We start from the raw sequence: 24,597 nt of genomic DNA, 5'->3' as shown, positions 1-24,597 counted from the left end.
TATTATTGTTGATTTATTATCAAAAAATGGTAATCTATAAGTACAAAGGTAGTAAGCTTAGTTTTCTGAATTTTTAGTGGACAAAACAATTGCATTTGAATTAAGAAGTTGCTCTTTAAAGAACCAGACTCACTCCCCTCTGGAATTATATGCTTATTCTTATTAGAATAAGATTTATTTACTTTTATTTTATTTATTAATTTAAAACTAACAGGTAAGATTTCAGGTTCCCATCTATAAAGAAAGACAAAAAGGAAAGCCTCAGCTTCCAAGGTATAGAATATTAAAAATATAAATGTTTCATAAGTCATTTTTGTGTTATTTGTGAGGGAGTAAAACAAATGAATAAAGGGTTTTAAATAACCCCGATTAGGGAGCCTGGTGGCTCAGTCAGTTAAGCATCTGCCTTCAGCTTGGGTCATATTCCGAGGGTCCTGGGATTGGGCCCTATGTCTGGCTCCAACTCTGCAAGGAGTCTTTTGCCTCTCCCTCTCTCCCTTGCTCGTGCTCTCTCTTGCCCATGCTCTCTCACCATGCTCTCCCCTATGCTCTCTCTCACATAAATAAAATCTTTAAAACAAACAAACAAACAAACAAACAATCCCAATTGATGCTATTTAAGTTACTGGAAGGGCAAACACATCAGCAATAAATATCAGAAGAACATACAATATGGTCTTCTCTTGTTTCACATTTTTAAAAGAAAATTGCTTTTAAAGTTAAAAACACTACAAATAGAAATCAACAAAAATGAAAGTAGTCTTTAGCTAATTTCAAAATAAGGATCTACATAAATACTAAAACATCATTAACTCATTAAAATGGATATTTTCAATTTAAGTTAGTATTACTTCAAGTACTGGCTGTTATATATTACAGTAAAATTTGACAACTACCTAAACTTGAAGTCCAAGAAATACAGGGGAAAATTCTCAAAACTAAAAAAGCACCAAGCAAACAGATTATTCAATATATCTATATCTAAGGATGTATCTGAGACTTACAAGTTAATAATTTTACATTTTAATGCCAATAAATAAATCATATAAACTGGGTTTATCTGTTTGAACACCAAAAGTACATTTTCCCCTGACCCTTAACCTGGGACCTTTCTCAGATTCAAACATAGAAGAAAAGAAAAAGACACTTAAAAATCTCTGACGACTGGGGAGTCATGGGATCACGTCCCACATCGGGCTCCCTGCTCAGCAGGAAGTGTGCTTCTCCCTCTGCCTTTCACCCTGCTTGTGCTCTCTCTTGCTTGCTCTCTCTCTCGAATAAATTTAAAAAATCTCTAAAAATAAAAGAAAATAAGATAAAATAAAGTAACCTGAAAGACAAAAAACTTACCTGAGGGAGGTGGTGCAGATATAAATAAAGACTGGGAATAAATTGATAATAGGTATAACAGGGTGGTAGGTATATGGAGATTCATTATACTACTCTATCATTGTGCATTTCGATTTTAATAAAAAGTTATTCCTACCATGCACAGCCTTTAAACCAGGAATTCCATTTTTAGAATTTAGCCTATAGTTACATTGGACAAACATAACAATGTCAGTATAAGAACGTTCTGCAAAAAAGCCTAAATTTCCATTAAAGGATAGGTTGATAAATTGTGTTTATCTAAACATAGTAATGTCCTATATCTTTAAAAATTATGGAGGTCAATGAGGGAGATTGTGGAAAAAGATCCAGGAAAAAAGAAAAACATCAAGGGCAGAACAAGAACTCTAGTTTGAACATATTTAAGTAAACAAAATCAAACGTTGATTTATGAACACCCATGAGATACATGTCCATATTCATGACAAATTTTTGGATGGCTATTTCAAAATCTTAATAATGTATATGTCTGGTTGGGCAGGAGATGGGGAACCAGAAATCTGTGAGACGGAAACATTTATTTTGCAAACATTTTTTTATACTGTGATTTTTGGTGGGGGGCATGTGAACACATTATGTTTACTACATTTATAATGAAAAATAACTGATGTTTTAAATCCTTTTTCTACCTAGATGATTGTCATTCATTTAAGAACTGTCTGTGTTCAGGGTCAGTGCTAGGGAGGAAGGAGCTTGTCTCAAGCAAAACAGATGAGCCGTGACACTCTTACTGCTGATCCTATCTTGGGGCCCTTACTGTACCTCTATCTCATCTTGATGACTGATCGATAAATGCACCATTACATCAAATATTTGTTCTAAAGACGTAAGTAAGATCCTTCCTTGGTGCGAGTCAAACAATTAACAATTTTTAATGAGATATAAGTGCCTGGTTCTGTGGGGGAATACAAATGAATAGGATTATAGTCTTGCTCAAAATGTTTAAAATCTTACAAAGAAAAAATATGCATCCTATGTGGAACAGATACTAATTTGCCATGCAAACACATTATGCATTAAGACAAGAAGAAGTCAATGAGGAAATGAATAGTGGTTCGTTCATGCAGGAAATAAAGAGGGCAGATCTGATCTTAAGAGATGAGCTAGATTTAGATATACAGCAGAAACAGAATTACGTAAGTCACTGAAAAGAATGTACAGAAATTAAAAATTGAGACAGTGGACTAAAGATGGGAGACAGGAGGAAGTATAAAATAAGTGATCAGCAGGAGTAAAGTTCAAGGTGATATATATCCAAAAAACCAGGAAAAATTAAGATTTTGTAAAACAGGCAGAGTTTTAACAAGCATTTGGCAGCACTAGTGTGCTAGATAGGGTAAATTATCTACACGTGTTTGCTTCCTTTTGGCTTGCTTTCTTGACATGAAAAATAAAATAACAAACATTACTTCAATACCTCACTTCCAGACCCAGATTCTAGTGGTCTCTTCTTTCTTGGTCCAATAGCAGCAAGAGCTGTGAGGTTAGCATCTCTATGCTGTATCTGTGCAAGCTCCAACTGTTGTAACTAGAAGATGAAATAAAAGAAAAAAAACAATGTTTACACACAATCATGCTAAGAGGAGGAAAGAAACTGATCACTAAGCCTACTTCTGTGTTCTTCACCAAATAAGTTATAGTACAAAATAAATATCAGATTCCCCTAATAACCAAGAGCACATCATTTCCTAATGCCTTTACTCCAACATAATCTTTAGTCCTCAATCTATAAATAGAAGAGATAGAAATTAGGTAAAAAAGAAGTATAGAATAGAAGAAAAACAAGAAAAGAAAGGCATCTAGAGCTTAATCTTTTCTTACTTTAACCACAGGGAAGAAATGCCTGAAAAATAAATTGAACAGCAAATTGGAGAGATATTAACCAAACCATAGTCAACTTCTCCAGATTAAAAGAAAATTACTTGAAAATAAGGACAGTTTTTGTGTGTTATAGGGAACAGTTCTGTTATATGATTTACAAACTACCTTGTTAAAAATTAACTCATTTAACTCTCACAACCACATTGAAAAGGATATATTAATTACTATAATAGGATATGAAAATTATACATGTATTCATCCTTTTTTTTTTTTTAACCAAGGAAGACATGCTCTAAGAGCTTAGGAAAACTTCCTAAAGGTCACATAAATAATAAGTAGTAGAAACAGAACTCAGAGCCAAGTATTCTTGTTACAAACCCTTTCTACATATCACACTTTCACATGGATTTATTCTATATTTATCTTCATGCCAAAAATTGAAAGTACTCCTCAGCAAAGTAGGGATAAAGGGAACATATCTCAATATCAAAAAGCCTTATATGAGAAAAACTCACAGTTAATATCATTCTCAATGGGGAAAAACTGAGAATTTTTCCTCTAGAGTCAGAAACAAGACAGGGATGTCTACTGTCTACTGTCACCATTGTTATGTAACATAGCACTGGAAGTCCTAGCCTCAGCAATCACACAATAAAAAGAAATAAAATGCATCCAAACTGGCAAGAAAGAAGTAAAACTTTCACTATTCACAGATGACATGACAATCTAGTAAAAAACCCAAAAGACTCTGCCCCAAAATTGCTACAACTCATTCAGGAATTCAGCAAAGTGGCAGAATATAGAGCCAATGCATAGAAATCAGTTTTATTTCTATATACTGAGACAGAAGAAAGAGAAATTAAGGAGTCAATGCCATCTACAACTGCACCAAAAACCATAAGATACCTAGGAATAAACCTAACCTAAGAGGCAAAGAATCTATACTCAGAAAACACTCATGAAAGAAACTGAGGAAGACACAAATTTCATGCTCATGGATCGGAAGAGCAAATATTGTTAAAATGTCTCTGTTACCTAGAGCAATCTATACATTCAATGCAATCCCTATCAAAATACCACCAACTTTTCTCACAGAGGACAAACAATCCTAAAATCTGTATGGAACCAGGAAAGAGCCCGAATAGCCAAAGGAACATCGAAAAAGAAAATGAAAGCTGGTAGCATCACAATTCTGGATGTCAAGCTCTATTGCAAAGCTGTAATCACTAAGACAGTATGGTACTGGCACAAAAACAGACACACAGATCAATGGAACAGAATAGAGAACCCAGAAATGGACCCACAAGCATATGGTCAGTTAACCTTTAACAAAGAAGGAAACATTATCCAATGGAAAAAAGATGTCTCTTCAACAACTTGTATTGGGGAAACTGGACAGCCACATGCAGAATAATGAAAGCGAACCACTTTCTTAGATCATACACAAAAATAAATTCAAAATGGATGAAAAACCTAAAGGTTCCTAAAGGAACCTAAAGAAAGCCATCAAAATTCTAGAGAAAAAAGGTAGCAATCTTTTTGACCTTGGCTATAATAACTTCTTACTAGATATGCCTCTGGAAGCAAGGAAAACAAAAGCAAAAATGAGCTAGAAGGACTTCATTAAGATAAAAAAGCTTCTGCACAACGAAGGAGACAATCGATAAAACTGAAAGGTAACTGATAAAATGGGAGAAAATATTTTCAAATGACATATCTGATAAAGGGTTAGTATCCAAAATCTATAAAGAACTTAAATTCAACACCCCCCAAAATAAATAATCCAGTTAAGAAATGGGCAGAAGACATGAACATTTTTCCTAAGAATATACAGAGATGGCTAACAGACACATGAAAAGATGTTCAGCATAAGCCATCATCAGGGAAATACAAATCAAAACCACAAGGAAATACTACCTCACATCTGTCAGAATGGCTAAAATTAACAACACAGGAAACAACAGATGTTGGCGAGAATGTAGAAAAAGGGGAACACTCTTACATTGTTGGTGCGAATACAAGCTGGTACAGCCATTCTGGAAAACAGCATAGACGTTATTTAAAAAACTTAAAAACAGAGGATTGCCTGGGTGTCTCAGTCAGTTAAACGTCTGCCTTTGGCTCAAGTCATGATCTTAAGGTCCAGGGATCGAGTCCTGCATTGGGCTCCCTGCTTAGCAGGAGTTTTCTTCTTTCTTTCCCCCTCCCCCTTGCTCATACTTGCTCTCTTTCTTTTTCAAATAATAAAATCTCTTTTAAAAAATGTTAAAAATAGGACTACCGTACGACCCAGCAGTTGCACTGCTATGTATTTCCCCAAAGGATACAAAAAAATAGATTCAAAGGAGCACATGGATCCCAATGTTTATAGCAGCATTATCAACAACAGATAACCTATGAAAAGAGCCCTAATGTCCATTCATTGATGATGAATAAAGATGACATGGGAGGGGTGTGTCTGAGTGTGTGTGTGTGTGTGTGTGTGTGTGTGTAATGGAGTATTACTCAGCCATAAAAAGAATGAAATCTTGCCATTTGCAGTGACATGGGTGGAGCTAGAATGTATTATGCTAAGAAAAATACATCAGTCAGAGATAGTCAAATACCATATAATTTCACTCTTATGTGGAATTTAAGAAACAAAACAGATGAATATAGGGGAAGAGAAAAAGAGAGACAAGGAAACAAACCATAAGAGACTCTTAACTAGAGAACAAACCGAGAGGTAATGGAGGGGAGGTGGATGGGGGCGATAGGCTAAATGGGTGATGGGTATTAAGGAGTTTGACTGTTTTGATGAGTACTGGGTGTTATATTTAAGTGATGAATCACTAAATTCTATACCTGATACCAATTTTACTCTATATGTTAACCTGAATTTAAACAAAAGCTTGAAATTCAGAAGAAAAATAGCATTTGCTCTCTTAAGTTTTTAAAATGAAAATTAAAAAACTGAAAGAATTATTTTGCTGTAGTTTTTATCATAATTCACCCAGAATGCCCAAATCTACAAATCATAATTATTTAATATGTGGATACTAAACTATATAGTGAGACACATGAAAGATTCCCCCATTAAAAGGCAAATAAGACATTAATACTGCAAAATAAATGCGTGAAACAGAGTATCATTCATGAAGGCAGATGAGTGTCAAATGGTATTCATTAAAAAAATAATAATAATAATAACCAAGTTGAAATGAAATATCACTACATGAATCCTTAACATCCTCCAGAAGAGGAAGAACGTTCAATTACCTTCAAAATCTTATTACTATAGAGGGAAAGGAAGGAAGAACCTGGCACTGGTTGCTAGACAAATATTCAAACAAGAAGGCTCCAAGATAGCCAACTGAAAGTAACCTATTGAGGAACTTGACACACACACATAAACACATACTGAAAATATTCTTTTAAAAAGAGCACTGACAAAATTTTGAACCTATTGAAACAAGAACGGGATAAAAATAGGAAATAATTTGTGGTGAAATAGGCAGTCTCAAGGACATAAAATAAACATCACTTTCAGATTACTTTATAATATTAGAGGAAAGATTAAAAAAAAAAGCCATAGGTAACTAAGTCTTTAGCAAGGAAGAAAACACAACTTAAAAAAAAAAAAGAAAATTCTCCACTTGTTTCACAAATTATAGGGCAGAAATTCATCTTTTAAATTGTGGACTCACTTATATATAAACTGCTAGAAAACTTTTCAGGAGTTAGAAATCGTCTTTTGTTGATGCTGGCCTTTTAAACAGAATATATCTAGTGTTAGAATCTGATGCTGTCACAGTCTGGAAATTCTAGATGACAAAATACAACTTTAGTTAATCTACCCAGCAGCACAAATCAAACAACAAGCTATATTTTAAAATCTTTCCCTGGAGAAAAATGGCATCTGCATTTTTCTTATAGTTACAAAAATGGCATCTGCATTTTTCTCATAGTTACAACAAATAAAAAGTTTTTAAATTGACCTCTGTCATCAATTTTCCACACCTATGTAGTAAAACACTTTCTCCCACTCTGCAAATTATACTTTGTTTTTCTGAAATCTCACATACAATATTGTAAAATTTTGCAAAGCTTTAACAAAAATTAAAACTGACCATAGTTTTGGTTTGCCCCACGTTCCAACAAACTTTCATAAAAATAATGTATCTTGGTCAGTACAATAGAGAAAAACTAGGCATTTTTAACCAGAAGAACATTCTAGGCATTAATGCAGATTTGGCATACACAAGTGGGGAAGATGATATGTAAGTCGAGTTCAGTAAAGACAGCCAGGCACCAAGTGAGAGGCTTGTGGGTAGAAACAGGATTGAAAGTGACATGATTATCTACACAGAAAACCTCAAGTAAGCTATAAAAACAAAAACAAAAATCCTCCTAGGACTAACAAATGCATTTAGCAAGGTTGCAAGATGCAAGGTGAATGCACCCAATAATCATTTCTAAATACTATTAAGGTACAATTAGAAACTTAGGTATAAACCTAAAACTAACGGATATTTGTATGTGATAAATCATAAAAGGTAGATGAAAGAAATATAACACAAATGGAAAGACATGTATGTGTTCATGGACTGCAACAAGACTCAACAGTGTAAACATTTCAATTTTCTCAAGATTTTAATAGATTTTTGAAAAACATTTTATTTATTTATTTATTTGACAGAGAGAGAGAGAGATACAGTGAGAGAGGGAACACAAACGGGGGTAGTGGGAGGGGCGCCTGGGTTGTTCAGTGGGTTAAAGCCTCTGCCTTCAGCTCAGGTCATGATTCCAGGGTCCTGGGATCGAGCCCCACGTCGGGTTCTCTGCTCAGCAGGGAGCCTGCTTCCTCCTCTCTCTCTGCCTACTTGTGATCTCTGTCTGTCAAATAAATAAATAAATAAAATCTTTAAACAAAACAAAACAGGGGTAGTGGGAGAGGGAGAAGGAGGCTCCCCAGTGAGCAGGGACCCCGATGCAGGGCTTGATCCCAGGACCACGAGATCATGACCTGAGCCAAAATGCAGATGTGTAGCTGACTGAGCCACCCAGGTGCCCCCAAATTTTTGCATATTTAATACAATTCCAATAATTTTTTTTTAAACAGATATGGATAAGCTGATTCTAAAATTTTTATGGAGGGACCTGGGTGGCTTGATTAGATAAGCAGCTCACTCCTGATCTCAGCTCTGGTCTTCATCTCACGGTTGTGAGTTCAAGCCCCATTTTGGAGTGGAAACCACTTACAAAAAAATAAATAAGGGGTAACTGGGTGGCTCAGTTGTTAAGCATCTGCTTTTGGCTCAGGTCATGATCCTGGGGTCCTGGAATCAAGCCCTACCTTGGGCTCCCTGCTCAGTGGGGAGCCTGCTTCTCCCTTTCCCTGTACCCCTTTACCCTGCTTATGCTCTCTCTCACTCTCTTTCAAATAAATAAATAAACCTGGATGAATGAATGAATGAAGTCAAATTTATACGAAAAGGCAAAGGAACCAGTAAAGCTAAATCAATTTTGAAAAAAACAGGAACAAAATTGAAAGAATTACACCATGTGATTTTAGGAATTATTTCTAGAGGGCAACAGTTATTAAAATAATGTGGTACTGATAAAGGAACAGACACACAGAATAATGAGACAGAATAAAGAATCAAGAAACAAATCCATATAAATATGGCTAATTGATTTTTGACCAGGGTGGAAAACAACTCAATCGAGAAAGCATAAAGCATAGTGTTTTCAACAAATGTTGGAGCAACAGGACATCACATGTGAAAAAATAATCTTGGTATTAAACCTCACACTTTATACAAGAATTAACTCAAAATATAAGAGAAAAAAAATCTTTGTGACTTAGGGCCTAGCAAAGAGTTAAGATATGGCTCCCAAAGCAGGTCCATTAAAAAAAACAAAAACAAAAACAAAAAAACCCTGACAAATTAGACTTGATATAAATTAGAAAAGTTTGGGGTGCCTGGGTGGCTCAGTGGGATAAAGCCTCTGCCTTCGGGCTTGGGTCATGATCCCAGAGTCCTGGGATGGAGCCTCTCATCAAGCTCTCTGCTCAGCGGGGAGCCTGCTTCTTCCTCTCTCTCTGCCTGCTTCTTTGCGTACTTATGATCTCCGTCTGTCAAATAAATAAATAAAATCTTTTTTAAAAAAATTAGAAAAGTTTGCACTATAAAAGACATAGTTAAGAGAACAGAAACCCCACACTATTTTTCTGTCTCCAAAGTCTATATGCCTTTTCTTTTTCTTGCTTTATTGTACAGGCAATATAACACAGAGTAACAGAGATGGAAGTATACATCTTTGCCTTTTTCCTAATCTTTGGAAGAAAACATTTGGTCACTTCACCATTAAGAATACTATTAATTGTAGGTTTTAAATAGCTGTCCTTTATCAAACTGAGGAGGTCCCTTCTATTCCTTGATTCTTGAGAGTTATTCTTATTAATAATGTTGAAATCTAATTTATTTCTGCATCAATTGACATGATTTTTCTTAGACTATCAATATGGTAGATCATATTCACTGATTTTTGAATATTATTAATCCAGCTTTGTAATCCTGGGGTAAACTCTACTTGGTCATGATATATTGTTTTTATATATTACTAGATTTGATTTACTAATATTTTTTGAAAATGTTTACATCTATGTTCATGAAGGATATGGAAATGTAGTTTTCCTATTTTGTAATGTCTTTCTGGTTTATTAGGGTAATGCTGGTCTCATAAAATGAACTGGAGGAATTTTTAACTCTTTTTTGTGTTCTGACAAATTGTGTAGATGTGGTATTATTAATTCATCTGTAAATGTTTGGGAGAATTCACTAAGTAAAATCATCTGTGCCTGGAGATTTCTTTAGTGAAAAGTTTTAACTATAAATTTAATTAATTTAATAATCATAGAACTACTGTAGTTAGCTACTTCACGGCTAAATTTTGATAGCTTGTGTTTTTCAAGAAACTGGTTTTTTTTTAAGATTTTATTTATTTATTTGACAGAGAGGGATAGTGAGAGAGGGAACACAAGCAGGGGAGTGGGAGAGAGAAGCAGGCTTCCCGCTGAGCAGGAAGCCCAATGTGGGGCTTGATCCCAGGGTCCTGGGATCATGACCTGAGCCAAAGGCAGATGCTTAACAACTGAGCCACCCATGTACCCTGAAACTGGTTATTTCATCTAAGCTGTCAAACTACTTGCATAGTTGTTCATTGTAGTCACTTATCCTTTCGACATCTGCAGGGTCTGCAGTGATTTTCCATCTTTTTTCCTGATATTGGTGACTTATATCTTCTTTTTTTGTCAGTCTTACTAGAAATTTATCGGTTTTGCTGATCAAAGAACCAACTTTTGGTTTTATTGATTTTCTCTATTTTTTTCTTCTGCTGGTTGAAGTCATTGATTTTTGCTTTTATTTTTATTATTTCTTTTCTTCTGCTGGATTTGGTTGTATATTGCTCTTCTTTAACCAGTTTAAGGCAAAAGCTTAAATTATTGATTTGAGATCTTTCTTCTCTAACATAAGCATTTTTTTCCCTATCATTTTACTTTAACCTATCTACATCATTACATTTGAAGTGAGTTTCTTGTAGAGAGATACAGGTTAGTCAGAGTTTTCAAATCCATTCTGACAATCTCTCTCTTTTAATTGGTATATTTTGACCATTTACACTTAATATAATGACTCAGCCATGTTTCGATTTAGGTCTACCATTTTATTATTTGTTTCCTGTTTGTTCCATTTTTCATTTTTTTTCCTTTCCCTACTTCTTTTGCATTATTCAAACATTTTAAATATTTCAATTTATCTTTTTTTTTTACTATATCTTTAGTTTTTTTAATTTTATTTTAGTGGTGGCTCTAGAGATTACAATACACTTACTTAAATTTTCAGTCTACTAAGAATCAATATTTTACCATATCAAGTGGCACACAGACACCTTATGATGTCCCTTTTACTCTATATTTTGTTACAGTTGCTTTACACACACACACACACACACACACACACACACAGAAAATTCCTGAAAATGTAGTAATTTTTGCTTTTAATATTTTAAAAAGCTCAAAAGCAGAAAATGAGTCTATTATACCATTTCTGTTGCTCTTTCTTCATTCCTGATGTTCAAAGTTACCCTTTGGTATCACTTCATTTCATTCTGAAGAACTTCAACCTCCCTAAACAATTCTTTTAGAGCAGGTCTGCTGGCAACAGATTCTATTCTTATTCCTTCATCTGACAATGTCTTTATTTCACTTTCCTTCCTACAGGGTATTTTCATAGGATATAGCATTCTGGGTTGGTTGACAGTTCTTTTCTTACTGCACTTTAAAAACATGTTGCTACTTTCTTTTTGGTCTCCATGGTTTCTGATAAGAACTGTACTATCATTTTAATTGCTGTTCCCTTATTGGAAAAGTGTACATTTCTCTGGCTAGTTTCAAGAATTTTTTCTCTATCTTTTGTTTTCTAAGACGAGATGTGACTGAACCTGAGTTTTTCTGTGATTATCCTGTTTGGAGTTTACTGAGCTTCTAGAATCTTTAGGTTTGTCCCTCTCTAAATCTGGAGGATTGTTAGCCATTTCTTTTTCAAATAAATTTTTAGCATTTTACTCTTTCTCTTCTGAGAACTTCAGTAACATTAATGCCAGACCTTTGGTCATTGGCCCTGAGGACAATGTCTCTGAGGCTCCATTTTTCTGATTTTTGCTTTTGATCCATTTCCCCTCTGTTACTTTAGATTAGATCCTATTCATCCATCTTCAAGTTCATTGACTCTTTCCTCTTTCATCTATTTTTGTATCTAGCCCATCCAACAAGTGTTTTATTTTGATTACTGTCATCTTTAGTTCTAAAATTTACATTTTAGAAATTTATGGCTGGGTTTTCAAGCCAAATAATTTTAAACAGTAGCCTAAATATTTTAAATATTATGTTGTAAAACTCCGGGTCTTCTTTAAATCTTTTGGAGTATGATATTTTTGTTTTAGCATGCAAAACAGGCCACCAGATTTAGGCCACAAATTCCAGTGTGTCTTCTGTGGGCTTAGGCTCCAACATCAGTTCAGTTTTCAAAACCTCTGTTGTGCTCCTTGAATCTGTCCCAAATATGTATTACTCAGTGGTCAGTCTAGGACCTAGCAGGGCTCTGTTTGTTCCATTCTTAAAGGTGTTATGTATGCTGACTAGAATTAGATTCACATAAGACAAATGTGTAGCTCAAGAGCAAGCCCCGAAGTTTAAAATATAATACATAGTTGCCTTCCTGAGCTCTCCCTATTCCACAATCTTCCCAGTAATTTTTTATTCCCCACACTCCTCTTTTTGTCCTCTGGCCAGAAAGCTGGGACTTTAGTTACTCTGCTTTGCCACACATTTCTGTGATTGTATTCATGTCTATAGTAAGCAGAAAGAATAGGAGTGGGGAGGTGAAAGAGCAATGGCAACCACACTGCTGGTTTAGTGGTATTTTGGATTCTCATCTTCTTCCCCAACTTATTTACTATTTACTTTTCAAAGTCTTCAAATAGCTTCTCTGTGCATTCTGTTCAAATTGTATAGCTGCATTCAGTGGGAGAGACAGTGTGGAGTGTTTTTACTCCATCAACTGGAACCTTTAAAAGCTGGTTTAACCAGAATTCTGACAATAGGTTTCAGTTAAGCTATATTCCTACTACATTTTGTTTCATAAACTTAAGCCTGCTTGTTCACTTACACCAGCAGCACACACTTTGGTCCAAAAAGACCTAACAGGCTTGGCAGGTTCTCTTTTAAGAGTATCCTCACTCTTTCCTTATGGCTAATGAAAAAGGCAGAAACCTTCATTTCCCTTATCACAGTCTCTCTGATATCAAGCAGAGGTCCCCTAAAACTCAAGTCGGTATCTTAGAGAGCAATAGAGCAATAATAGTTGAAGGTTATTTTATTCCTGATGTTTAGTACTTGTGTCTGTTCATTTTTAAGTACAGCTATGGTAATAGTCACTTTAATCAAGTCCAAAACACCTTAACAGATTACCTTAAAGATCATACAACCTCTCAGAGTAAAGTTCAACAGAGGTACTTCTTTATGCTAAGTACATAATTTTGAAGGACAAAAGATAAGGAAAAATAAAAATTAACGAAAACAGAATCCAAAACGTTAGGCAGGATTACAGGAGCTGAAGAATGAATAAATCAAGTATTCTACAGCCAAGTTCCTCCACAAATACAGGGACATATTAACAGAAAGAACTAAATTATTTAGATAATTGTGATACTGATACTATGGGAAATTCAAAAATGTGTTTCTTTTTTGTGCTTAAGGAAGGCAAGGCATTAAAAAATATATATATATAAAAACTGCAAGTACAAAAGACAACAGCCGAGCTGTCTGTCCTTTATAACAAATGATCCAAAAATAAGAAGTGCTGTCATCTTCAGTCTGATCTTGCTATGAGCTTTTGGAAAGTGATAGTAAGGTATAAAGCAAAGGCGAAGTTGAGAGGTAAGTTAATGTCTCCCAAAGCTTATGTGTGCTGTCTAGCAAAACCTACATTAGGAGCAATGAAAACAGTTAATGCTATAGTAATATTTGAAAGAATATAAAAAAAATAAGAGAAATAAGGTACATTACCTGGTTTTGAGTTCAGCAAAGAATTAAGAATAATGTCCTGCTTAGAACTCACAATTAATGTTAAGTGTATATAAAAATAACAATAAAACCTTACCACCAAACAAAAAATGTTTTTTAAATAGTAAAAATTTAAACAGAATTTTAGATATGTTTTGTAAAGATTAATTGACCAAACTCTAAAATTCTCAAAAATGCTTATAATCACTTCTAAATCACTGCAAGTTACTGGGGGCAAAACAAGGTTAATTCCTAAACTATCATACCACAAAAGTAGTAAACAATATCATACTAAATAGTATTACTGGGTATATCCTAGACCAAAGGAACCAACAAAGCAAGTTACAAAAAAATAACTACCCCCACCTCATCTAAAATTCAGGGATACCACAATAGAAACACAAGATCCCTTTCAAACTTTCAAAGAAAATTATTAGGCAGGCATTCCACCAAACCCAACAATATATGGTCTGATTATTTTTTTTCTCCCAATAACACTAGTTCTTATGTCAAGACACTGTCCAGAACACCTGAAATACTTGGAATCTAGAACGTAGAGTCCAATGCCTTGCTAGTCAGCCCTTCTAATCCATCCCTTTCAGGAAAATAACACGTTCCACATAATCTCAATTAGATACTTTCTTCTTTGACTTAAACATTATAATTGATTTACGTACTGTTTAATACAAATGCAATTTGTATTAGATTACAGAACTTCCTTCCCCCTACATCTTCCCCTTACATTTTTTTTCTTTTCAACCTTCTTTACAGTCTTCTTGAAATAAAACACACACACACACACACAACTAACATGTTCCTGGATCAATCTCAAGCTTACGTATTTGAGTAAGATGGCATCTATCTTAAATGTTTCTAAAGCTTATGTTCTTAAGTTATTATTTTTTCCTTTTATACCTGACCTTTCCCTAAATTATGATAGCTCTGTAACATAAGCAGAACATGGACTGTTACATTCACAGTTTTCCTTGAACAACATGGGTTTGAACTGTGTGGTCCACTTATAGGTAACATTTGTCAATACAGTGTACTACTGTAAATCTATTTTTTTCTTCCTTATGATTTTCTTAACTTTTCTTTTCTCTAGCTTACTTTAGTGTGAAAATACAGTACATAATATACAGAATATACAACTTATGTTTTAATCAACTCTTTATGTTACCAGTAAGGTTTCCCATCAACAGAGGATTGTGAGTAGATTCATTTGGGGAAAGTTGAAAGTTGTGTGTGGGGCACCTGGGTGGCTCAGTTGGTTAAGTGTTTGACTTTGCTCAGGTCATGATCTCAGGGTTCTGGGATTGAGCCCCACATTGGGCTCCTGCTGAATGAGCTCAGCTTGCCCCTCTGCCCCTCCCCTTGCTCATGTGCACTCTCTTTCTCAAATACATAAACTCTTTTAAAAAAAAATCTTAAAACCTTAAAAAAAATTCTTAAAAAAAGTTTTATGTGGATTTTTGACTGCATAGGGGGATCAGTGACCCTAACCCATGCGTTGTTCAAGGACTGACTGTAGAAGGAAATGGGAGTAAATCTAAAGGAGTAAAGTAACTTTCCCCCAAAGTGAGATGCAGAAAATTGCAGGTTAGATCTAAAACAGAAGACTCTTGAGTTCTAGTCTGGCGCTATTTCATTTATAATATGTACCTCTTCTACCAAAAGGACAGAACTTTTCTCAAGCTATACAAATCCAATACTTCAAAATTAATGCATGTAACCTCCTGATGAAGCTCTAAACAAAATATTATCTTTTCTATGCAAGGTATACCAATCAAGAGATACAACGAATAAATGTCTCTTATGAAAAGTATCCACTGAAAAAACGAGTGTAGCTTCTCTGCCTCCACGAGAGAACTTATTGAATCGTAATAGGACTATGCCAGCTCAAGATGCCAACTCTCAGATTCTCAAACCACAGTATTTTGTTTGACTTTTTATGACCATTTAATCAAAAGGAAAAAAAAAGTGATGGATTTTAAAGGTCCTCTTCCTTCCCCTCCTACACCAATGGTTTCAAGTATGATCTCCAGAACAGCAGCAGCAATAAAAAATCACCTGGATACCTGTTAAAAATGCAAACTCTCAGTCCTCACCAAGATCTACAGTATCAAAAACTCTAGGGATGGGGCCCAGCAGTTTGTGTTTTAACAGACCCTCCAGATAATTCTCATGTATACCAGAGTTTGAAAACCATGGTCCTAGACTGTCAATGCTTTGAAATATTTGTGTCTGTTTCTCTATGTACACAAGCTTTCCACAATTTGTCATTTTAAGAATGCCTTCTCCGTACTAAATTAATTGAACTGCTAGAATATATTTTTAATGACAAGTTTCATTTCATCCTGCCCAGTATTCCATGAGTTTTGGCTCATGCAGAACAAGCATAAAACTTTAAATACAAACTGCTATAATTTAATAGTTAAATTTTCACATTTCATTGACTCCATACCTATACAAATTCCATTTAATAATCTTGTCTTTCTCATAATGAAATATTTTCTGATTAGTAACAAGCCTTATGATACAGTATTTTATTTCTTACACAATAATACTTTGTATGTGGAGAATTATACTACTTTTTATGTCCTATGTTTTCTATAAGCAAAAGTCCTAAATACTTGAGGGTACAAGTTTTCTAATCTGTCATGCATTTTAATCATTTAATACTTATTCTTTTGCCCAGTTTCTGCAGGTTGCACTGTGGAGCTAATGTGCCAGAAGGTACAGGTCTTGCATTTCTTTTTCTTTCTTCTATTGTCTGATAACAAATGTAAGTGGGAATGCTAGGAATGGTTAAAAGGAAGTAAATGAATTCTTTGTCTCACTCTGCACAGATGTGCTGAATTCACATTTCCCAAAGGAGAAAGAAGATATTCAAAAGGAAATAAGGGTCACAGTATATACAACAAATGTTTAAGGAATCAGGATATATGAACTACAAGGTCAGGTGGCTTGCTCCTTAGAATTCTGGATGATGTGGTAAGAAAGGAAAATGTTGAAGGCTAGATGATAATCTAGGACACACGGTACATATTTCGACAAGTCTACAGCTGCATTAAACAAAGATGTGTCTACTTGTTTGAAGTTAGAATTTGGCAATTAGTAATCTATTTAAAACCTTTCAAAAATAGGTGGTAAAAATGAAAGAAAGCCAGTACTTAACATTTTAGGAAAAGTATCCAGGAAAATTTTTTAAAATAAGAATTTAAAGATATCAATATTTAAAACATAAAGTTAACAACAGAGAGAAAATGCTTATAATATTGTGGGGTGTTTTTTTCCCCAGGCAAAAACAGAAAAAGGGCAGGGGGAACAGCCCCAAAGTTGAAACTAAAATGTCTGAATTATAGAGATATCCATAGACATTTTAGCCTGACAACAATAAGGTTTTCAAACAGACAGATAACCTGTCAGGTCAATAAGAACAGTATGCAGCAGGAGCCACTTCAATGGACTGAGACTAGACTGGAGGCAAATCCCACAGGCAGCCTATTTTTTTAAGTGCCAAATAAGAATGACAAAATTGTAATAAGTATATAGGAAGGATGAAAATAAATTATTAGACACCTTTATAAAAACCTGCTTGATTTAACACAGTATGTCATTATACCCAGAATGCAAAGAAGAAATGAATAGACTCTAAAATAGTATTAGAGAGAAGAAAATGCACAGGAGAAAAGATCAAGATCAAAACTCTAGTTACTAACAACTGAAACCACGATGGATTATAAAATTATGTATTGGGGGTTCGAGTTATGATTTAATATTTATATGACAAACATCATTGTTAAAACATTTCCCAAATCAATAAAGCCTACGACTTCTCTACAGTTCCTTGGAGTTCTGCACTTATTTAAGGTACTGTCTTTACTCTATTTCCTATGACCAGCTTGGTAGGTACGTAGTCACCTGGAAAAGGAAAGCAAGCCAATTTCAAATCGAGCAACTGAAAGGAATCTGTGCTAATTTTCACAACTAACAAAGAAAACTTCCCAGAGAACCAAATACCAAAAAATCACTAACAAAAGCTTTATAGTTTATACCAGTGTGATAACAATTAGCATATCCCAATGATAAACTTACAAATACTAAGCTTACAAGAGAACAGTTCAAGTCTATATTAAGATAAGGTCATTGATTTTTGCATACCCCTGTATGTATGATTCTAAATTAGAGTCCCTTAGAATATTAAAGTTATTAAAAGCTCTAGGGGACAGAGGAATGATACAAATGACAATATTGTAGTTTCATCAAACATTTGCAACTAATACACAGTGGCTCTATTCTTGGAATGAAGCCAGTGTATTTGATTTTTTTTTTAACAGAAAGATTTAGGATAGTAACCAACTAGCAAACTTTTAAAATATTTTAGAAAGAAATTACACAATCCTTTGAATCTTGCTAGGAAAAAGAAATAAATGGAGGTGCAACAAGGGGGAAAAACCAAGTTTGCTACCATCTGCTCTCATTGAGGTATTATTTTTTCCACATTTATTTTAACAATTTTCTTTGAAAAATACTGTCCACCTATTCATCCTTTAGAGAATAATTGAGCACAATATTAAAAGAAAACAAACCATCCTATACAAACCTCAAGGAAATTATTAATTGGTCCAGATGTTTAAGAAGATTTATGAAAGAGAAACAGATGGGATACAATTTTTAAAGATAAAAGAGCAGGCTTTTTGATATATCTTTTCCCAAAAGTGGGTAGAATTAGAAGATAAGCATCTAATCAGTCCTTAATTAAAACAAAGAGGAATGCCCGTGATTCAGAGCAATAATAGGCTGCCCATTCCTAAATAACCTATGAAACCAGGCTTGCTTAAAGAGTGTAATTGGTAAGGTTCTCATACTAATTTTTTAGATAATATCTTTAGATACATTTTCCACTGAAAAAGAAATGAGTATGAGAAGTGTTCTGTTGTTGAAATGAAATGTTTCTGGCTTCAGTTCTTTCTAATGTTCTCCCTTTCCAGTTCTCCTCATCTCAATCCAGAAACCTCTCCATCCAGAGTTCATGCATTTTCCTTCTCTATTTTAGTGAAAACATAACACATTGATTGTAAGAATCTTACTAGATTTCCATTTGTTTTGCCTCAGCTCCTACATTAATCCAAACAATAAGGGCCTTTAAAACATTCATAAATAACCTGCTGCTGCTGGCACCTAGGAGCCGAGTGCCGCAGTGTTAAGCAACAACAAATTTCATAGTTCAAGAGGCACAGTTAAGGAAAAAGGTTGCTCAGGAAATCACTCTTATTTAGCACAAAGATCCTTAAAAATTGCATGAAATCAGTCAAGTAACTATAGAAACCAATTTCTTCAGCTCCATATCACACGTCTCACACCTCAATTGTCTTTATTATCGTCTGCTGTCAGATCCTTAATCAGAAATGTGAACAGGCTTGATGATTTATTCAGCAGGGAAAAGAATCTGTAGGTCAAGTGAAAAATTTCACACACACACCCAAACACACATCACATCTTCAACCTTAGGTACTTTCATTTCCTTCTGTTCTCAGCAGCTCTGGGGGCAACTCCAGTGAGATCCAATATTAAGGCTCAATTAAAATAAGCTCCAATTAGTGGAGCTTTTTTCTCTGGGGCTAGAAAAGTCAGGAAATGGATATTGGGAAATGTAAAAAGTCAGCTACTGAGAGGAGGCTGCAGACATAAATGAACTTATTTGTTGATTTCTACAGTTGCTATGCAGAGGCCTCTGGGAGTAAAAGCTTAACCAGTCTAAGCTATAAACTAAAACCCCTGCAGCTAAACATGAACTGTGTGAAACAAGGGCTCCATTCCAGAACAGAAAACTGCTGGGCCCAGAAAATTAAAAGCCAGAGGCGTTTTCCATTTAAAACTAAATCCCAGTACCACCTCCCAGCCAAAGAATTATAAGCAGTATCAGATTTACAAAACGAACAATTACCCTGGAAAAATGTAGCCTATTGTACAGTCCCAGATGCTAAATCTCAGAAGTTTCTTTTCTTTCTTTCTTTTTTTTTAATCCCACATTATATTCCTCCAAGTACACTGCTGTAGTTTACAAAGAGCCATTTCTAGACAGGCCTAAGCTTTGAAAATAAATTTTAAAAAGAGAGCACAGAACTCATTGACCTCATTTGAAGTACTGCCCTTGCCTTCAGCAGTTCCTGTCCTTCCCCAAGGCTTCTGCAAATGGTATGCAACAGCAAAATAAACCCTGACCTAATTGCCAGGAGAGAGCTGCCAACCTTCCCTCCAACACAAAGACAAGCATGGTAACTTGAAAGTCCTACCTCTTTGGCTTTCTGCTTTAATCTCAGCTGTTCTGGATCTTCTTTGTTGGAACGACTCTATCAAAGGAAAAGAAAATTTTAATAGAAATTACTAGCATCTAAACACTATAGTTGTCGTTAAATATTTAATAAATGACAATTTTCTCTTGTGATTGAAAACCTTAGCTCCAGGGGAAAATGCCTCAATCCAGTCTGGTGCACTCCCTCCTTTACGCCCCCTCCCTCTCATCATCTGGGCCTGCTGTTGCAGTTCTACCCTGGAGGAAGCTTATACTGAAAATGATGCTAACAATGTCAGTCAGGTCCAGTTGAGGCATGACGTTGTTCTTGTTAGAACACTAAAAACTAAAAAAAACGGATGGTACAGATGAAGGAAAAGAAAAGAAGGGTAATCGCTGGCTCAAAGAAGGAAAGCAATCAACATTGGCTTATCTTCAGATAAAGCCATTTTGGAAAAACATGGTATTTCAAGGACTATTAAAATCAAGAATCTCACAGAGTGATGTATGAAATTGTTGAAAAACTATCTTGTATACATGAAACTACTATTAACACCGTATGTTAACTGGAATTAAAATAAAAATAAATAAAATTGGGAGCCTGACTTTGAACCATATCAATCTCTTTAAAAGTAGAATTTTTAAAAACTAAGTAGGAAATACATTCCAATGTTTTCATTAGAGTATCTCATCATCTTTGGGTCCTCCATTGCATTTAATTGAATGCTGTGCACAAGTAAAAGTCCAATAACTGTTTATTCAATATTGTATTCCATACTGATTCAGTTCAACATTCAAAAATAAACAATCTTACAGGACTGCTAGAAGGAGAGAGCTATCTTCTATACGCAATGCTATAATGAAACAAGTGGTAAGAAACTTCATTTCTGACACTATGAACTCTTGTCCAGCACCTATGCTCAGAAGCATTCTTTTTTCTCATTCTAGCACAAAGTTATCTAACTCCTTATAAATCTGAATATTTGTTCTATAAAAGGCAACATCAGCTAAATACAGCTAGTAAAATAAAAGCTAAAAGTATTTTCTTATTATTAAGTTTACTTGATTTTTTTTTAAAAGATTTTATTTATTTATTTGACAGAGAGAGAGAGGGAGAGAGAGATCACAAGTAGGTAGAGAGGCAGGCAGAGAGAGAAGAGGAAGCAAGTTCCCTGCCAAACAGAGAGCCCGATGTGGGGCTTGATCCCAGGATCCTGGGATCACGACCTGCACCAAAGGCAGAGGTTTTAACCCCCTGAGCCACCCAGGTGCCCTACTTATGTTCTACTGATTTTGTTAAAGGGAAGTACAAGAAAAACCATTTAGATTTAAGAGTGTCTTGTAATTTTTTTTACAGTTCTATTTATTTGAGAGAGACAGAGCACAAATGAGGGTGGGGAGGAGTGGGAGAGGTACAAGCAGACTCCCCACTGAGCGGGGAGCATAACACAGGGCGCAATCTCAGGACCCTGGGATCATGACCTATGCCGAAGGCAGCCACTTAAGCAACTGAGCTACCCAGGTGCCCCAAGAGTGCCTTGTAATTTTAAACACATGAAGTGTCTACCTACATAAGGCTACCAAAAGCTAGTAACTTTTTTCTTCATTTTTTCCCCTATCTACTAAAACAACTTAACCCAAACTAAGATAAACTCCTTTATTATTCCACCTATAATATCAGGAAACAATAAGCATATATATATGTACTTATTTTAAGAAGGTGTATGTATGTATACATATGTATACATCGGTATGTATATATACATATTTGTGAGTTTATGATTTTTGCCCCGCTATGAAATGGACACATTTGAATATCTTTATTACTTAAACAATATTTATTGATTATTCATATATGAATAATCAATATTGATTTATATCATGATTGAATATCTTTATTACTCAACCAATATTTATTGATTATTCATAGATAAATTCTACACTGTGTGCCTCTGAGTCTGGAAATACAGTAATGAAATAGCAAGACAAAGTCTCTGCTTTTGAGTGACTTACATTTTAAGAAAAGAAAATCATAAAACAAAAAAATTTATAAAAATTAAATAGTTATGATATATAAAACATTTATGATGGGGAAAAATAAAAAACAATTACTGATAGTGATAAATGCTATAAAGAAAATTGGACATTGTGATAGAGGGAAGGAGTGTGTGTGTGTGGGGTACTACTTTAGCGAGGACAGGAGGAGAGAAGACATCTGAGAAGTGACATTCAAGTAGAGCTCTAAATGACAAGAAGGAGGCACCCATGCAAAATTCTGGGGGAAGAATACTCTAACCTAAAGGCACAGTCATTGCAAAAGCCTTACAATGGGAACAAGCTTGGTAAAATTGAGCAAAGGAGGAAGGCCCGTGTGGCTAGACCATGGAGAAAAGTTTTAAGAGGTAAGATTAGAGACCATGGAGGCCAAGATACAGAGCTGAGGTTTAATTCTAGTTATAACTTTTTTTTTAAAAAGCCACTAAAGGGCTTGGAGAACAGAAGTGAGATGCACTGCTCTGACACTTTAGAAAGATCACTCTGGCTGCTATGTAGCGAATGTAGCACTAAAGGGATCCGATATCAGATCAGGCTTATAGCTCTCAGGAGACTGCTCTAAACAACTATGGTTTTAGGAAAAGAGAAGGGAAACTTGGGCTAATGTCATAGCAGGTAAGATTAGGTTGAAATATATTTTGGAGGCAGGGCCAACTGGATTTATTGATAGACTGGACGTAGAGTATGAAGTAAAGAGGAGAATCGAAGATGATTTCCTAGGATTCTTGCCTAGTGCTCACTTCAGCAGCACATATATTAGGATTCTTGCCTAAGCAACTGGCAAGATGAGAATGCCAACTTTCTAAGACAGTAAAGAGCAAAGGCAGGTGTAAGACATAAGATGTAGGACCTTAACTTTCAGGTTGAGACGCCTAATTAGCAGTCTATCATGCACATCTGGCACCCTCAAAGAAGGTCAGTGTGACTGGAGCAGAGCTAGTAAAGAAGGGAGGGATATGACAGGTAGACAATAACCTTTTAAAATCTGGTAGGGGGGCCGCCTGGGTGGCGCAGAGGGTTGGGCCTCTGCCTTCGGCTTGGGTCATGGTCTCAGGGTACTGAGATCGAGCCCCGCATCGGGCTCTCTGCTTGGTGGGGAGCCTGCTTTCCCCTCTCTCTGCCTACTTGTGATCCCTCTCTCTGTCGAATGGATAAATAAAATCTTAAAAAAAAAATCTGGTAGGAAGTTTGGATTTTATTTTAAGTGCAAGACGATGTCACTGAAGGTTTTCAAGTAACAGAGACACTCATGATTTGTTATGAAAACATTATTCTGACAAGAGTATGAAAAATGGATTGTAGAAGGAGAAGATCAGTTAAGAGACATGGTAAAAGTCCACTGAAAGATGATTTAGACCAAAGTGGTGACAACGGTGATGAAGAGAAGATGATGAATACATCTGGGAAACATAACAGGAAGTGAACTGCATGTAAGGAGAGAGGACTCCTAGGTTTTCTGGCTTGAACATCTGGGCAAATAGTGTCATTTACTAAGTTAAAAAAACCTACTAAGAGTAAAACATATTTTGTCGGTGGATGAAAATCAGAAATTGTTTTGGACACATGATAACTGAGATTCCTATTGCCAAACCGCATGGAGACTTCAAGTAGGCAGTTAGCTATGACTCCAGAGTTCCACAAGGTAGGCAGACTTGGAAATACAAATTTAAGAGGGAGACAGAGAAGAAGCCCTAGGACTGAACCCAGACACTCCAATATTTAGAAGTCTGGTAAAGGAAGAAAAACCATGAGAGAGTAAGAGTACAATATATCCAATAATAACTAAACAAGTATTTAATAGTTTACGATCTTATTTAGAGCTTAGTAATTGGAAATAAAATACCAATAAACCACCTCATTACATTCACTGTGTGCTTGTTTATAATACTTGACAGCTCAAGCTAAGAGCATCTTCCTATCCCAGCTGTCCCTGCCAGTACAAGAGGGGTCAGGATGGAGACTGAGACTGTGGGCCAGAGCAGCACAGTGACAAGGGTGTGGTGTACCACGTCCTTGTTGGGGCTTAGGGCACATGAAGGTATAGACCAGTGGCCAAGAATGAGGGTGATGAAGGGCTGGAAAGACTGACCAAGGCATGGGCCAGTGGGCATGGCTTCCAATTACATAGACAATGAAATGAGGGTAGGGGAAACAGTGGTAGCAGATAGAGGAGGCAGCCAGCATGGCTCTTTTGGAGATCAGTTACACTGAGAAAAGTGTAAATTTTAAGTAATTACTCAATTAAGTAAATTGAGGACATAAGTAAATATATCAAGGATAATGACAGTCAAGTTTCAGACTATGGAAAAAGTATAAACAGGAAAAGGTTTAGGCTAGAAAAGCCCTAAGATACTAGAGTTGGAGGTATCCATATAAACTATGGTTTTAGAATAAATATACACAGAGAAATAGTTATAAATATTCA

At 35.4% G+C, this 24,597-nt stretch overlaps 1 protein-coding gene across 4 annotated transcripts in view; it reads right to left on the bottom strand.

The window, feature by feature from the left end:
* Positions 1-24,597, bottom strand: part of TAF4B (TATA-box binding protein associated factor 4b) — a 151,039-nt gene that overhangs the window by 41,196 nt on the left and 85,246 nt on the right. For 2 of the 4 annotated variants that reach the window (XM_059410038.1, XM_059410037.1), the window contains exons 13-14: positions 20,119-20,175; positions 2,807-2,917 (exon numbers count right to left, since the gene is read on the bottom strand). In XM_059410038.1, coding sequence (XP_059266021.1) covers positions 2,807-2,917; positions 20,119-20,175 — 168 coding nt within the window. Of the gene's footprint in view, positions 1-2,806; positions 2,918-7,894; positions 8,086-20,118; positions 20,176-24,597 lie in introns of those variants that run through there. The other 2 variants (XM_059410039.1, XM_059410040.1) reach the window with 2 other exon arrangements.

Source organism: Mustela nigripes, chromosome 8 (genome assembly GCF_022355385.1).
Source record: "Mustela nigripes isolate SB6536 chromosome 8, MUSNIG.SB6536, whole genome shotgun sequence".
Lineage (NCBI taxonomy): Eukaryota > Metazoa > Chordata > Mammalia > Carnivora > Mustelidae > Mustela > Mustela nigripes.
The sequence above is the reverse complement of the archived record's forward strand: the minus strand, read 5'-3'. Positions and strand labels throughout refer to the sequence as shown.